The sequence below is a fragment of the Hyperoodon ampullatus genome (genome assembly GCF_949752795.1).
Source record: "Hyperoodon ampullatus genome assembly, chromosome: 7".
NCBI classification, from domain to species: Eukaryota; Metazoa; Chordata; class Mammalia; order Artiodactyla; family Ziphiidae; genus Hyperoodon; species Hyperoodon ampullatus.
The window spans coordinates 54,981,842-54,999,206 of NC_136920.1; the positions used below are offsets into that span (position 1 = coordinate 54,981,842).

The 17,365-nt window shown below is 40.7% G+C and overlaps 1 protein-coding gene across 11 annotated transcripts in view; it reads left to right on the plus strand.

Annotated features, from left to right (window-relative positions):
- Window positions 1-298: 298 nt before the first annotated feature.
- Window positions 299-17,365, plus strand: part of ALG8 (ALG8 alpha-1,3-glucosyltransferase) — a gene marked incomplete at its 5' end in the record, with an annotated part of 28,037 nt that continues 10,970 nt past the window's right edge. For 6 of the 11 annotated variants that reach the window (XM_079709481.1, XM_079709488.1, XM_079709485.1 and 3 more), the window contains 5 exons: window positions 299-441; window positions 4,956-5,034; window positions 11,249-11,442; window positions 14,517-14,626; window positions 15,847-15,914. In XM_079709481.1, coding sequence (XP_079565607.1) covers window positions 347-441; window positions 4,956-5,034; window positions 11,249-11,442; window positions 14,517-14,626; window positions 15,847-15,914 — 546 coding nt within the window. Of the gene's footprint in view, window positions 442-4,952; window positions 5,035-11,248; window positions 11,443-14,516; window positions 14,627-15,846; window positions 15,915-17,365 lie in introns of all 11 variants that reach the window. The other 5 variants (XM_079709482.1, XM_079709483.1, XM_079709486.1 and 2 more) reach the window with 4 other exon arrangements.

Sequence of the window (17,365 nt, forward strand, 5' to 3'; positions counted from 1 at the left end):
AAAAAATAGTTTTCTCTCACCAGGTACCCCAACAATATGCAAAATCAACACCCAGAGCAGACGCCCAGCAACTATTTGCACCAAAGCATAAAGTAGCACGTGAAACTTGTCGCCGTACAAACCGCGCAGACTCAGGGTGGCCCTCCCTGGCGGAGACTGAGGCGGAGCGGAGAAAGAACCCGGAGCGGGAGGTTTAAACGCTCCATTCCCGGCTTTCCGCCGGCTGAGCAGCTGAGCGGCTGAGCGCATGCGCGCAGCTCACGGGTGCCGCCTCAGAGGGCCTTCCCCGCATGCGCGGGAGCGCGGAGGCGGGTCAAGTTGATTGAAAGCGGGTTGCGCCGTAGCAATGGCGGCGCTCGGAGTTGCGACAGGTGGCAGCAGTTGGTTTTCGGCTTTGGCGCTCGGGGTGACTCTCCTCAAATGCCTTCTCATCCCCACCTAGTAAGGGACCCGCACGGCCCGGGGCTGGGCGGGGAGGCCCCGCGGTCGGTCAGGGCGGGAGAGAGCAGCGTGGATGCCCCTGGGTGAGAGGAGGAAAGGGAACTTGAAGTCATGTGGTCGCTGCTACCCCTTTGCTATGCTTCCCACTCCGCCCTTTGAGTGTTATTTCACCTGTGCACTAGATCATAGCCCTGATGGCTGGGGTCAGGGCTGGCACTGTCTGACTTTAATGTTTCTGACCTTAAGGTCCTCTTCCTTAACATGCAGATAAACAACACCCACCTCCAGCATCCATTCAGCCAGTACAGTATTTATCAGCTGCTTCCTGTGCTAGGCACTGTTCTAAGTCCTGGAGAGGCATTTGAGAAAGACACTTCTGGGGAAGTTGGTGGGGCCAGATAGACAAACAGGAAAGTTTCAGATTGCGATGAGGTCTGTAAAAGAGGTAGAGAGTGGCTACCGGGCAAGGCTTTACTCTCCTCTTTTAGGAGGTGATGTTTGAGTTGAAAGCTGAAGGATGAAAAAGAATAAGCAATGTGAAAAGTAGTTCAAGCATAGGAAAGAGTAAGTGTAAAGGCCCTGTGGTAGGAAAGAACTGAGAGCATTCCAGGAACAGAAAGTGAGCCTTGTGGCTGAAGAGCAGTAAGGGAGGAGGACAGTGACACAGGATGAGGTAGGCAGTAGTCAGGTCACACAGGGTTAGACTACTGTGTGACAAATGGATGCAGACCCAAGACTGAAAGCATGGGATCCCATTAGGAAACTACCACTCAGTGGTAATGTGTATACAATGGGTACTCTGTATTTATTAATATTATTAATATTGGCTTCCACATCTGTTCATCCTTCCTATTTCCTCTCCCTTGACTTTTCCCCTCATTCCTTTGCTCCCTTCCCAGTTTAGTGTTTGGTTTATTGGTATCCTTTGGTTCAAGTTCTTGGTGACCTCTCGTTGGGTATGGAAGAGCTGTATGTATAGAATGTAAATACATACTGATGTGTATATAAGCAATGAAGTGTATATGTAGGTTCAGCAAAATGACTTACAGGAACTTGGGAAAAGAAGGCGTTGGTCGAACTTTCTGCAGAACTGAAAACAAATAAGAAACATCTTTCTCTTTTAAAAGCAAATTGGAAAAATCCTTCTAAAATGTGGGAAATTCCTTTCAAATCAGAATGAAAGGGAATTTTTTTTTTAAACCGTGGATATAAGGTGATGTTCCTTGCTTTAGTTACTTCAGCCTAGAACTGTGTCTTCAGGGTTGTTATTTTGAATACTGCTGTTGATCCAGGATTAAGAATGTATGTAGTTGTAGTTAATGCTCTGCTTCTCAAACAGGAAACCCCTGGGATGTGAGAGGGAAGCTACAGGATAAATGCAAAAGTATTCACCAAAATGTTTACTAACTGCTTTATTATGAACCAGGTACTGTGGCAAGGTACTAGAGGGGAAGACAAAATGGACATGATCCCTAACCCTATAAAGGGTATAGTTTAGTGAAGGTAACAGTCCCAGAAATAAATCAACACAAATATGTAATTACATAACAATGCTGTCTTAAGTGTTATGAAAGGAAAGAATGGGATCCTATAAGGCAACTAACAAGGGGACTTACTTTAGATTGGGTGTCAGGAAAGGTCTCTGACATATAATTGTAGGCCTGAAGATAGACCCAGTACATGTCTTTTCTTGAACATATGTATGTGTTTCTATTGAGTATGTTGGGGTGGAAGACATTTTTCTCTACCTTTCTAGCCAGGTTCTGGCTGGTCTAAGAATTCAATTGACATGAGACAGATGAACAGGGGAAAATCATCAAACAAATTTTAATAACATGTACATGGGAGAGACTCGGGAAAATGGAGTAACTCACCAAAATGGCTGAAGCCCCTCACCTTAAATACCATCTTCAGCTAAAGACAAAAGAGGATGTTGGGGGTAGTAGTTTGGGACTTCAAAGGGGAGAAAGGCAATTCACATATAAATGTTTGCTGGGCCATGAAGAGACAAGAGTGGACTCTGATCTCTAGGTTCTGGTGAGTTTCCCTCATCACAGGTAGCCCATATTCTTTGCAGATATCAGGGGTGATAGCTCTATTCTGGGAACAAGCCCTTTATATAAATTTTTTAGGCAGCTAAGAGGGAGGTAAAAAGAAAGACTTCCTGAGTCTCCTGTTTCTTAAAAATAATCAGCTTAAATCAATCCTCATGCCAAAAAGACACATTTTGCGTTGCCAGATTTTGCTCCCCTACAAGTGTATACCTAGAAATGTAATTGCTAGGTCATAAGATCAGCTGTGAATTGTGATTTTGAGAAATCTGTAGGAAATTCAGGTGACGTTGTCAGCAGGAAGTTGGAGATGTCTCTCTTCTAGAACTCAGGAAAGAGACCAAGGTTGTATACTGTGATTCGGGAGTCATCATTACACAGTTCTTAGTGGAAGCAATAAATGTGAATAAGATTGTGCAGAGCAGAGTAAGCTGCATAAGAAGACCAAGAACTGAACCTGAAAGAACATCAACATTTGCTTGATGAGTATTGGAATGGGAAGCCATGAAAGAGACATAGAAGGGGTTGGCTAAGAAACTCACGAGAGAGTTGTCACAGTGGAAATGTTGTATAAAACATTAGAAAAGGTAAATCAGGTTTTGCTGTGGAACTCATTGTTGACTTTGGTGAGTGGTTAATTCAACAAGAATGTATTGAGCCCATCCACATATCAGGTGCTGTGTAAGATGTGGAGGGGAAGTAAAGCAGAGTAATAAACAGAAAAATAAAGTCCTGCTAAAGAGGAGTGAAGGGCACCAGAATATGCCACCCCAAAATATGCCTCTTTGGTGTAAGGATTTTTCAGGACTTATTATCTTGAGGAACTGCAGACATAGGAGAAGCTCTGAAAACAGTAAAAGTTACTTTCAAGGGAAATTTACATTAGAAAGGAGGCCTGTACCTGGAAAGTAACTATTACCAGAGATCACTTTTTCATCTGAGAGACTTAGCTGCAAGGCAGAGCAACCTTTGTTTGCCAAACATTCTCTTCTCACCTTCCCAAGAGTTGCCTTCCCCCTTCTTTGAAGCCCCAGACCCCTACCCCTCTCCTTAGCTCTCATGATGGTAGATAAGCCTCAATCACCTGGCCACCTTTTGAGTCTCATCTTATATCTTCTGGGGCTCCTGTACATATGTATGTAATTTAAATTGTCTTTTTTTTCCTCCTGTTATTCTGTCTTAGGTCAATTTAATTCTTAGACCAGCCACAGAACCTGGAAGAGTTGAAGGGAAAACAATTTTCCTCCCCTATATATAGGGGACATACTTGGATATATTTATATATAGTGAGAGGGGGACCAGTAAACAGAATTTGGAACATGAGAAAGGCAGGGCTGGGGCCTTTTCCCACCTTTTCTGTCTGATGAACTCCTGCTCATCCTTGAAGGTCCAGATTCTGTGTGAGGCCTTTGCCAGATAATGAATCTTATTAGAATTGTTTGTGAACAAGAATAAGTCACCTCTGAGCAATAGTCTGAGGGCCTCCCTTAAGAAAATGTATGGGCTTTTGGTCAGCCCTTTAGATCAGGGGTCCCCAACCCCCAGGCCACGGACAATTACCGGACGCTCCCCATCACTCGCATTACTGCCTGAGCTCCGCCTCCTGTCAGATCAGCGGCAGCATTATACTCTCATGGGAGCACCCTACTGTGAGGTGCACATGTGAGGGATCCAAGTTGCGTGCTCCTTATAAGAATCTAATGCCTGATGATGTGATGTGGAGCTGAGGCGGTGATGCTAGCTCTGGGGAGTGTCTGCAAATACAGATTATCATTAGCAGAGAGGTTTGACTGCACAGAGACCATAATAAATCAATTGCTTGCAGACTCATATCAAAACCCTATCAGTGAGTGGCAAGTGACAATTAAGCTGCATCTTATGGAGTAGACCAGACATAAGCAACACACTTTGGCTGTCACTGTCTCGCATTACCCCCAGATGGGACCATCTAGTTGCAGGAAAAACAAGCTCAGGATTCCCACTGATTCTGCATTATGGTGATTTGAATAATTATCTCATTATATATCACAATGTAATAATAATTGAAGGAAAGTGCACAATAAATGTAATGTGCTTGAATCATCCCAACACCATCCCCCCACCCTGCCCACTCTGTGGAAAAATTGTTTTCCACAAAACCGGTCCCTGGTGCCAAAAAGGTTGGGGACCACTGCTTTAGATGACTCAGAGACTCTTTTCACTTAGTACTGGGTTGGCCAAAAAGTTCATTTGGGTTTTTCCATAACATCTTACTAAATAGGTTCCCCACCTTTTCCAGAAGGAGGTCTGGCCTCCAGGTAAGTGAGTGTTTCAGGATTATGTAAAATACCTATTTGTGTCTTTATAGGATAGTGAGCTGTGACTATGTAGGGGGTGTTGGTCCATTTAAAAGCATAATTTTAGAAATGTGAGATTGATAAATGTTATGAAATCTCATTTTATTCATCTGATTGTTTTGAGTAGCCATTCCACAGATTTTGAAGTGCACCGAAACTGGCTTGCTATCACCCACAGTTTGCCAATATCACAGTGGTATTATGAGGTAAGTTTTAATTTTCACCTTTTTGGGTTTTTTTTTAAGATGATGTGTGAAATCATGTAAGTATTATTGATATTCAAACAGTTTTCCCTGTGATCATAGGTTGAATAAATCTTTATTAAAATTGTAGTCTTTACTCATGTTACCGAACCGAACTTCGGTCCCCTTGCATGGCAGGCACAAAGCAGATCTACTGATCCTGGGTTATTGTGAAGGAAAATACAGTGTTTATTGCAGGGTGCCAGGCAAAGAGAACAGGCAGCTAGTGCTCAAAAGACCTTGTTGGCTTAAAAAAATGCACAACGTCAGAGTTGTGGGTTAAGTTTTATTTGGGGCAAAATGAAGACTGCAGCCTGGGAGACAGCATTTCAGATAGCTCTGAGAAACTGCTCCTAGGGGGTGAGGGAGGAGCCAGGATATATAGGAGTTTTGCAACAAAGGGCAGGTAGTCGGGAACATCAAAAGATTACTGTTAATTAAAGAAACCAGATATGTCAAGTTAAGGAATTTAGCGCTTTTCTGTATATGGGAAGATGCAAGAGTCTGGGCTCACTGAAATCCTTCCTTTGATATGTACCTCAGCTATCTGGGGCCAGTATCCTGTATTTTCACATCCTGAGTTTCCTCAGGGCTCACGGTAGGGAGTGGCTGCAGTCTGAGGACAGCTAAGTGGCAGGTATTCTTTCCTTTCTGAGTTCCCTCAGGGCTCACCAGCTCACCATCAGGTGGCAGCTGCCATCGCTGATGACTGTGAACTTGCCAATGGCTTTCAGGCAAGGGTTTTTAAAGGCCACAGTAAGGGTGAGGGTCACAGGGTGCATGATCAGCTCATGGACATTTTTCTAATTGGTTGGTGGTATGGTCATAGGGTGATGTTTTGGGAATTTTTTTTTTTTTTTTTTTTGGCTGCTTTGGGTCTTCGTTGCTGTGTGCGGGCTTTCTCGTTGCGGTGGTTTCTCTTGTCACGGAGCACGGGCTGTAAGCGCGTGGGCTTCAGTAGTTGTGGCGTGCTGGCTCAGTAGTTTGGCGCACAGGCGCACAGAGATGTTCCTGGACCAGGGATCAAACCTGTGTCCCCTGCATTGGCAGACTGATTCTTAACCACTGCGCCACCAGGGAAGTCCTTGTTTTGGGAATCTTAATCATCAACCTTCTGGTTCCAGTCTGAGGTCTATGTGCTTGTGGTCAGCATATAGTCACCATCCTCCACTGAGTGCAGGGGTCTTAGTTTCTGCAGAACAACTCAAAGATATGAGTCCAATTGTTGTGTATATTCATTCAGAAGGAACTAGGAGTCCTGTGACTCTATTGTTCTAATCGTTAACTACTTGAGTTTGCTCTTTGGAAGGCCAAACAAGAATTGGGGGTGGGCTTCCCTGGTGGTGCAGTGGTTGAGAGTCCGCCTGCCGATGCAGGGGACGCGGGTTCGTGCCCCGGTCCGGGAGGATCCCACATGCCGTGGAGCGGCTGGGCCCGTGAGCCATGGCCGCTGGGCCTGCGTGTCCGGAGCCTGTGCTCCGCAGCGGGAGAGGCCACAGCAGTGAGAGGCCCGCGTACCGCAAAAAAAAAAACAAAAAAAAAAAAAAAAAAAGAATTGGGGGACAGGAAGGGTCTTATACCTGGGTAGGCCCCACAGGGTCTTACTCGGTTCCAGTCCCCCCTTTTCTTTGACACTCCTCAATTCCTGAGGAGAACATGGTGGGACAAGAAAGGGAATAAAGTTTTGGATAGAGAGGTTAATCATAAACTGTGCAAGGGAACTTGGTTTTAGGAGGAGTCAGTTTCATTCAGTTCTGCCCTCTGGAACTATTAGGGAACCCCTTTACTTCAAAATGAATTTCCCAAATTATACATGGGAAATTATAATATTTGCCACATGCTTTTTGAAAGAACATTGGATTGGGAAAGAGGGAAAATTGGATTCAAGACCTGGCTCTGCATCAGCATAGAAAATACATTTCATCTCTCTGAGCCTTTGTTTCTCATCTGGCATATGAGGATTTGGAATGAATTATTTCTAAGATCCTGTCTCTCCCTAACATTTTGTGATTTATGAGGACAGGAATAATCAAATGTGATGTGTAGGTGTCTGGTAATGTACAAACCATTCTATTCTATTATTACAAAAACCATGTCTATATTTTTATTTCTGGTATGAGTTACTAACTTGCATATGATACTTCATGGAAAACAGACATCAGCTCAAAAATGACTTGATCAAAAACAGCACTCTGCTGTCAGGAAGATTTTTTTTAAGACAAGCTGTAAAGTTTTCTGTGAGTTTGTTGTTGCTTTTTGGGTTTTTTGGTCAGGTCAGAATAGTCCTTTGCACTGAAAAAGCTTGAGAAAAATTGACCAAGTTCCTTCTCACATAATAACACTACAAGTATTTCATAAGAATGCTAAGGAACTTTAAGTAGTTTCTTTAGTGTGAAGTATTTCCATTTGCCTGTATGCATACCAGTGAGGAAACTTTTTGTGTGGCCTAGTTGTCCAGCGGTTGGGCTGTGATTTCAGACTGCCTAGGTTTGACTTTCAGCTCTGCCACTTAATACCTATGCTGGGCAACTGTGGGCAAACTACTTGACCTCTCAAAGCCCCCGTATCCCCAACTATTAAATGATAATAAATAATTATTAGGATGAAATGAATATAATGTATGTGGTGTGTTAGCATAGTACTTAGAACAAATGTGCTCATTAAATATTATTAAAGGTTATTAATACTTAGCATTATTAATATAATGACCTTCAGCCTGTAAATGAAAAGGCAGTCTCCTGTCTCAGCATTTCCTCCCTGGTCTCTGACTATCCCTCCTTAGTCTCCTTTGCTCACTCTTCTTCATCTACACACTCTTTCAAAAGCTGGTTCCCTCTGCCTCTCTTTGTGGTCCCTCTTTCTTTCTTCTTTTTTTTTTTTTAACATCTTTATTGGAGTATAATTGCTTTACATTGTTGTGTTAGTTGCTGCCCTTTTTCTTTTAATTCTATAATTCTTTCTGGCTGTTCTCTCATTTAGTCCTATAACTTTCACTATTACCTGTTATCTTATTAGTACTCCTAAAACTGTATTTAGGCCAGAGCTGTCTCCTGTTATTGGCTTGTTTTAGATAGAAGAGGTTTATGTAAAAGAGATTCTAGTAATGGTAAAATTCTTTGTTCTTCCTGCCCTCCTCAGCAATAACAACAAAAGAAATCAACAAGAAACAAAACTCAAGTGCAAGGTTCACAGTAGGATATAAGGCTGGAGAGGCACATGCCTCAGGTCTGGAAGGTCTTTCTGCCATACTAAGGAGAGTGGACATGTGAGCAGTGGATTGCTTTGTAGAGCCCTTCTTAGCTTTGACTTCTAGCCTACCTTTCTGTTCTGGCCTCAAATTAAATTGATTGGTCGATTGGTTGGGAAAGACATTAAAAAGACCCATAATAAATATTTGTGGAATGAACACAATGGTTTTGAATCTTTGTTGACCTAAAACAAGTAGACTGCCAGTTATTTCTCCAGCAAAAATGGGATTATTCAGGTTCAGCAGGAAATAGCAATTCAGGGTCTGCAACCATAGTGAGTCATATGCTAGTCCCCACGTAGTGCATAGCGAGGGAAGGAGAATTCTTTCAAAGAGGGAAAAAGGAAGTTGGGAGGGCTAGAGTAAACAGAGTCCGTGGCTTTTCATTGGCTGAGCTGTGACAGTCTGAGCTCTTTGCAGGAAAGAAGAGACTTTCTTCTTGCTGTTGGGCTCTGCTGTCCTCCTAGGGCCTGAGACCTCCCCCTTCTGCCCTCCTGATTCTATCTTAATTGAGGTTTCTGTTTATTAATTTTTACATCTTCGTATGTAAAAATGAGGTTGGATGTTTTTGGACTTGAAGAAAGAGCTCTGTTGTGGTAGCTTCCCGAGCTAATGGATTTGGAGTCGGAGACTCAGATTTGAGCCCCAGCTCTACCACATATAAGTGACAGAACTCTTCACTTGGGAGGAAATGTTAGCTAATCGCTTTCCTGGCTGCCCAAAAGCTGTTTAGGTAAGATGATGGCCCCAGCTGGAAATCCCTGAGGTCAGGAGGGCCTTCTGGGCTAGGTTTGGGAAGTCTTTGTGGGGAGAAGGACCAACATAACAGAGGGTGCCTGAGTGGTGTGGGGTTGGGGATGGCAAGGGAAGGACAGGGACATTTTGTTTTGGATAAATGACCATCTCAGGCAGCACCTGTTCCTTCTCCCAGCACTTCATGCTTTCTGTTCCCTATTTTATTTAAAGTAATAAATATGTCAATAAAATAAAGTAGGAAAATCTTTTAGACTTCCAATAAAATAAATGGCTCTTTAAGGGTAGAATGAGCTCTGACATAGAGGCTGTGGCTGGAAACCACAGATGTTAATAAAGTCTAGAGTCATGTTGAATTTCTTGAAATTATATGGACCAGTAATTTCTAAACTTTTTAAAAAAATATATTCCCTAGCCAGAAATCATTTTTGAGCATTCACTACCCAAGACGTCTTTATAAATTATAAAGGCAAAGCCCTATTAATATACTTTTAAAAATAGAAATTAAGAAGGATAAGAGTGAAAAATAGAATTTCTCATTTTTCTTTCCATAGTTCAGTGGCTCATCACCCCACATTGGAGATTTGGGATTAGAGAAGGAACTTTTCATAAAGGAAAATTTAATGGGTGGGTTCATAGCCTGAGTGCCCTAGACAGAGAGCCTCTGGGTTGGCCTTTGCATTTTATACCTGCAGGGGGAGTAAATAGGCTACTCTTATTGAGACCTAAAGTTTTCATTCATCCTTATCATGAACAAAGAGCTAATAAGCAGTTTGAGTCTCTCTTGCCTCATTTTATACTATAGAGAGAACCTAAATAGTAGTCCCTGTGGGCACTCAGTTAGTACCTAGTGAACCCTTAGTGCACTTCCAGAAAGAGAGGAGTTTTCCATTGAAAAGAGCAACAAATGCAGAGTAGGGAGATTATTACTATCTCAGCTCTTCTAGGTGCAAGGTCATATTTAGTTTTAGGGACATGCTATGAGGATAGTAATAATGTTTTAAATGATAACAATTAATAATTTTTGCTGACACCTAGTTTATATCTGGTTCAATACTCTGTGTGTGTATATATATATATGTAATTTTTAAAAATAGTTATTTATTTATTTTTGGCTGCACTCGGTCTTCATTGCTGCGCACAGGCTTTCTCCAGTTGTGGGAATAGGGGGCTACTCTTCACTGTGGTGCGCGGGCTTCTCATCGCAGTGGCCTCTCCTGCTGCGGAGCACGGGCTCTAGGCGCACGGGCTTGAGTAGTTGTGGCACTCAACCTCGGTATTCGTGGCTCACAGGCTCCAGAGCGCAGGCTCAGCAGCCGTGGCGCATGGGCTTAGTTGCTCAGCGGCATGTGCGATCCTCTCGGACCAGGGCCCAAACCCGTGTCCCCTGCATTGGCAGGCGGCTTCCCAACCACTGCGCCACCAGGGAAGCCCTATATGTAAAATTTAATAACCCATGAAGTAGGTACTGTCATCCTTGTATGAATGCAGAAACTGAAACAAAACAACAAAATATAGCATCATAAAGTTTATATATACTTTATATTTTTATATAAAGTTTATATGTTTTTCATATGATCTATATTTTCATTTAATCATTAGTGACCATCCATTCATTTAACTAATAATTATATAATATATCAGGAACTTACTAAATGCTCAGGATACAGAAATGACAGGGTGGTTTCTGCTCTCAAGGATCTCATGACCTAGTGGAACAAAAGATAAGTAGCATCAGTGTAGCATTTTTTCGTTTATAAATGTATTTCATATGTATTAACTTATTTAGTCCTCACAATATCTCATTTTACAGATAGGGAAATTGAATCTCTGGGACAGAACTTGAACTCAAGCTAGTAAATCATTCGTTATGCCTTAGCTCCCTTTTTATATTTAGATGAGTAGAACCATGTCATAACTAAGTTTATTATTAAAAGTTTTCAAATTAACTTCTTGTGAAGTATAGTTGACTCTAAGGAAATTGAAGACTGTATTAAATAACTTAGGTTATTGGTGTTCTGCTCAGTCTTAACAGAAAATTTTCTATTTATGCATATTTTAAGTATAATTTCATCATGTGTTTTTTTTAAAGATGAGAGAATGAAAATTTCCAACCTTTGCACCTTCTTTATTTATTCAGTTACTTAGGATATGTTCTATCTTCAATTTTTACCACAGGCAACTTCAGAGTGGACCTTGGATTACCCCCCCTTTTTTGCATGGTTTGAGTATGCGCTGTCACATGTTGCCAAATATTTTGATCAAGAGATGCTGAATGTCCGTAATCTGAATTACTGCAGCTCAAGGACCTTACTCTTCCAGAGATTTTCCGTCATCTTCACAGATACACTCTTTGTGTATGCTGTCCATGAGTAAGTCTGAGAATGTCATTTCCTGTGGAAGGTGTTGAGGAAATATTATAGTATTAAATAGTATTAACTTGTTCCTCATTTGGGGCAAACGAAGTTCATATAATAGCAAATGCTAGAACAGTCCAAAATGGTTGTGTTTCAAACTTCACAATGAGTAATTACAGCGAGCAGTCTAGCTGAATCTTGTGGAAGAAAATGGGGGCTAAGGTGGGGTTACAAGTTAGAGGTAGAACAAGACATCGTGAATGTTGTGAAAAGTAGTCCCAAGTAGAGTTCCAGGACCGTTTCTCCTGCCCAAAGTGGCTCTACATGCTTCTCTTTCCTTCCTTGTAGCAGACTACCTGGCAGCAGAGGCTGCCATGACCTACCCTATTCTTTGGGATATGCATACCTACATACAGCACAGCACACTCATGCATACATATGCATAATGCTAACCACCAATGGAGTTTCCATTGTAGTAAACTCAAGAAATCTTACTAAGTGCTTTCAGTTGTAGTCTCTGGATTCTTTGCTTCATGAAGACTCATCACTAATTTTAAGTTATGTTTATATTTTATATTTTTATGTTTTGCATATTTTACTTATAAGTTACTTTTAAGTAGGTGAATACACGTACGTAGAATATTGTGCACAGTGACTTCCAAGTAGTGATTTCCCAGTTAATGTTGGTTTCTATTCTGTCCTAATACTTAAGCCTGCTGGTGTGATTGTGACAGAGCAGTAACTGGTGTCCATTCAATGACCTTTGTCATAAATAGATCATTTCTGTTTGTGAGGCCTTCTAGACTGAACTCTTGCCCCATTCAGTAAAGAGTCCCTTGGGGATGTTTTAACCCCTGCTCATTTTCATGGAATAACTGCTATTTGGCACCCTGACCTTCATTCTCTTTATGACCTGGCAAGAGTTGAAAGGGAAGGTGATATGTAAATGTACTCGTTTTAACTCAAAATGTTTAAATTCACACTCTCAGGGAAAGTGTATACAGGCAGAGAGAGGGAGTAGAATTCATTTCCATCTACAATGTAGAGGGAACAGTTAAGTAAGATAAAAATCTGGAACAAGGCACTTTGTATAGATTAGTAACTTACTTAATTTTCTCAATTACCCTGTAAGGTTACTATCTCTATTTATGAGGAAACTGAGGCTCCATGGAGGAAAAGCAGGACACCTTTTGCTAACCCCTATTTAGTTGCATCTTTATTATGTCTTCTTTTGGTTTTAGATTTCTTTGGTTTAGAATTTGCTGATACTCAAATGAAACACATTTCTTTTTAATCTTTTTATAGAATAATACATCCTTTTCATTGTCAAAATTTTGGAAAACAGAAAGCAATTATACATACACACAAAGTAAAAATGACCCATACTCCTGCACTTACAGCTGTCACTATCAACATTTTGGTGCATATTATTTCAGCCTCTTTCCTGTATCTGAATTTAATTTTTATAAAATAAAATGGCATCATACTGTTTTGTCACCTGGTATTGTCACTTAATTACTATATCTCTACCTTTAAATAACATACATTTTTTCATAGGAGTTTTTAAAATTATTTGGGCAATCAAGAGCTGCAGGTTTGCGGCTCTATTCTTTTTTTTTTTTTTTTTTTTCAATTCCCTCCACCACCCTCTCCCAAACTATCACAGGTCTATTCTTTTTTTCTTTTTTTAATATATTTTTTAAAAATTTTTTATTTATTTTTGGCTGCGTTGGGTCTTCGTTGCTGCACACAGGCTTTCTCTAGTTGCTGCGAGAGAGGGCTACTCTTCGTTGTGGTGCGCGGGCTTCTCATTGCAGTGACTCCTCTTGTCGCGGTGCATGGGCTTTAGGCGTGCAGGCTTCAGTAGTTGCAGCACGTGGGCTCTGTAGTTGTGGCACGTGGGCCCCAGAGTGCGTGGGCTTCAGTAGTTGCAGCACATGGTCTCAGTAGTTGCAGGGCTCAGGCTCTAGGGTGCATGGGCTTCAGTAGTTATGGCGCATGGGCTCAGTAGTTGTGGTGCACAGGCTTAGTTGCTCCACGGCATGTGGGATCTTCCTGGACCAGGGATCAAACCTGTGTCCCCTGCATTGGCAGGCTGATTCTTAACCACTGCGCCACCAGGGAAGTCCTCACAGGTCTATTCTTAACTTGGCTGGTATCGTAATATATAATTTGGAATGCTATATCATTCTGGTCTGCATTTCTTAGTTTTAAGGACTAAAATAGTGTGTGCCCTCTCAATTTTCAAAATCCTTACATTTGGGTTTTTGGTGGATGGTTTTATTGTTTGTTTGTTTACTTTATTAAATGAAGACTTTGTTTTCAAAAAAAAAAAAAATGAAGACTTTTGTTTCAAATCAGCATAGCTGAGAAAGAGACATGGAACTGGCCCTGAGGCCTTTCTTTCTGCTACCACCTTTTTAAACAGTCAAGAATGGCATGGACACAATCCTTGTGTCTAATCTAATAAACTGACAGGGAAGCAACTAAAATTTTTCCAACCCACTGGAATTTCTTGGGAGAGGTGACACCTAAGGGCACCTTAATTGGAAAATTGTCAGCATCACCAGAACTGGACTCCATCACCTTTCTTTTTCCTCCCTATTAATAACTGGCAACATTAGAGCTGTGATTTGGGTGCAGTCATATTGAAGGACTACAAGAAATTCTCTTGGAGTCCCTTTCCTCCTTTTTTAAAAAAAACCTCCCATGGTCCTTGAGAAGTAAATTTAATACTCTGAATGAAAGCATCTAGCATGCACTGAGTACTCCATAAATACTAGCTTCATTTCCTTCATCCTTTCTCTCCTTCATTCTTCCATCTCTTTCTTCCTTTTTTTTTTCTTCATATTTGGGTTGATATAAACCTGGGTTTTCTGACTGCTATTCAGCCTCAGTGTCACTTTTTAATCATCATTTTCAAAATAAAATAGTTCCACATTAAAAAAAAAAAAGAATGACATGGACACTTTATCAGGAATGGCTAATCAAATGCATCAGAGTGTATCAGAGTGTACTCTGAAGAAGTATTATGGTGTTCTAATGAAGATTAAATTTGTTTCTGATTCTTTCCTCATGTTCCAATATAGGTGCTGTAAATGCATTGACGGGAAAAAAGCAGGCAAAGAACTTACAGAGAAGCCAAAGTTTATTCTATCAGTATTACTGCTGTGGAACTTCGGGTTGTTAATTGTAGACCGTATCCTTGACGTTTTATGTGCTGTTCCCTTACTTATTTGATATATACTAAGTATAAGATTAATTCTTTCTGTAATGGTGATTCTGAAATGTGAGCTGCTTTTGAAAGTGGATGTGGGGTGGGTTAGTCAGTTCCCCAAACTGTGCTCTCTGCCCAACTTTATCAGACTCTGGTTGTTAGAGCACTTTGTCCCTGAAAAGTTAGTGGTGACGTGCAAGAACCAGTTAAACTGCCAGTAAAGCAATATACTGGGACTTGTTAACTGTCTTTAGATTAATCTAATACTCATATCTTAAATAGTTTATAACACATTATTCTAAATACCTTTTATAGGAAACGGCGTATCACAGTGTCCATATGGAAACAGACAGGCCTTCATGCTTTTCTGCCATCTTGGCTTATGACATATTAATAGGCAAAGCTCTTAAATCCAAAGGGTCTGAATGGGGGACTTCCCTGGAAGTCCAGTGGTTAAGACTTCGCCTTCCAATGCAGGGGGTGCGGGTTTGATCTCTGATGGGGAGCTGAGATCCCACATGCCTTGTGGCCATAAAACCAAAACATAAAACAGAAGCAATATTGTAACAAATTCAACAAAGACTTTAAAAATGGTCCACATCAAAAAAATCTTAAAAGAAAAAGTGGGGGGGGGCGGTTCCTGAATGTAACTAAAATCCGAATGATAGAAGCCGAATTTCTACAGTTTTCATAGAGGTAGCCAGGTGTGGAAGAAAACACCGAGACTTCGGTTTAAGTCTGACCTGGTCTTGAATCTCAGTTATGAAATTCAAGTAGTGTTAGGCCATGAGTGGGTTAATGCTCTGAGCTCTAACTACCTCACAGGTTCACTGTATGTGTACTATAAACAATGGAATGCTACATGCAGTAGCCTTCAGTAGCTGTTAGGTCCCTTCCTTTCTTATCCCTGATTCTAAAACGCAAAACAAAACAAAAAACTCCTTTAGTTGCTGGCTCTTTAAGGTACAGAAAATATGGGAAAGTTTCCTGGTTTTCTTCTTAAACATAAATTTTAATTTAAAAGTTTGTCCAGGATTTGGCTGTTTATAGAAAACACTTTTATGAAAAGTCCAAACTGGTAGTAATATTTTTGTCTTTAATTTACCTATAAAGGAAGCATTTGCAATTTTTATACTTAGTCTGCTGGCACAGTTCACTGTGAAATTGGCATCCTCTGTTTTCTTTCCTTGACCTAAGTCCAGATATTCATTTCCAGTACAATGGTTTTTTATCTGGATTAATGCTACTCTCTATTGCACGATTATTTCAGGTAAACACAAAATAGGCTAATTATATTAGTTTGGTTTTTAGCTTGTAAAGGTGATAGGTAAGTTTATTTGACCAACTGTTTTGAGTTGCCAAGTGCTATCGACACTTCTATTGAGTGTTTCTCACAAATTCCATCTTCTCTTTTAATAATACTTTTCTCCATTTTACAGATGAGAAAATTATACTCTAAAAACTTGTTAGAGTGTGGCAGGCCTAAAATAAACTTGAGTTTCTATATTTGGTTGGGATCATTTATCCAGGAATGAAATCTTCAGCAGTTTATACTATGTAGTAACTGATGGTGGGGCTTTAACCATCAGCAGCATGTAGCATAGTGTAATGGAAGGTATGGAATTTGGAACCAGAAGACCTGAGTTGAAATCCTGAATAACCCTAATAAGCTGTGTGACTCAGACAGGGGTTATTCAAAAGCATTGGCTGCTTCAGATTGGGTACGTTATATATAATATATTATTGAGTAAACCTTGTAACTATTCTGTGAAGTTGTGAAAAGTTTCCTCCTTTCATAGAGGAGGAAAGCGGATAATTCAGATTTCTGGGACACTCCTCTGTACACTGAATCAGAATCTCTGGGATTGGGTTTTAGGAATATCCAGGGAGTTTTGATACACCATCAGGTTTGGGAACCATTAACCCAAGGCAACCATCAACCCTCTCAGCCTCAGTTTTCTCATCCATAAGATAAAATTTACCCTTGATACATTCTGTTTATAAGATGGGACCACCTACCTCACAGGGACTTTGGAAAGATCAAATTCAATAATCTACTTTAAAGTTCTTTGGCAACTATAAATGTCTGGATAAGTTTTTTTCTTTTAACCATAAAAAGCCACATTATACTTTTTATGTGGTATAATGTGGATCATAATTGGTGTTCAATGAATGAATGTTGGATGGTTGTTGAACAAATGAACTAAACTTTAGCTATAGAACCAGCTAGACTTTCCCTGAATCTTAAATAAATAATAAAACCGGTGGAGAGATTTGGAAGCATCCCATTGTTTTTGCCTTATCATTCCTAACGCATCTATTCCAGACCACACCTGATGAGACAGTGAAAGGAGGAACTTGGCCTTTCACGTTCCCTTTGGCAGTTTCTCATTTGATCCTTCCAAACCCCGGGACCCCAGGACCATTATCTCATTTGATCCTTCCAAAATTCCTGTGAGGTAGGTAGAATGCAGACTTCTTTAGTTATAGTCAACTCAGTTTAGAGGGTTTTTTTTTTTCCTAAATCAGAATGCCTTTAATTCTCCTAGGTAGTTTGTTAGATCTAGTACTATTGACACAATACTTGGTGCCTTCAGCCTGATTGTAGTTTATGTTACCTAATGTGTAATATAAGATTTAAGTGATTCTTTGTTAGCATAGCTTTACGTGTAATCATTGGTACTCTCATTCCCAGGTCCTCTCTGGAAATCAACTCCAGCT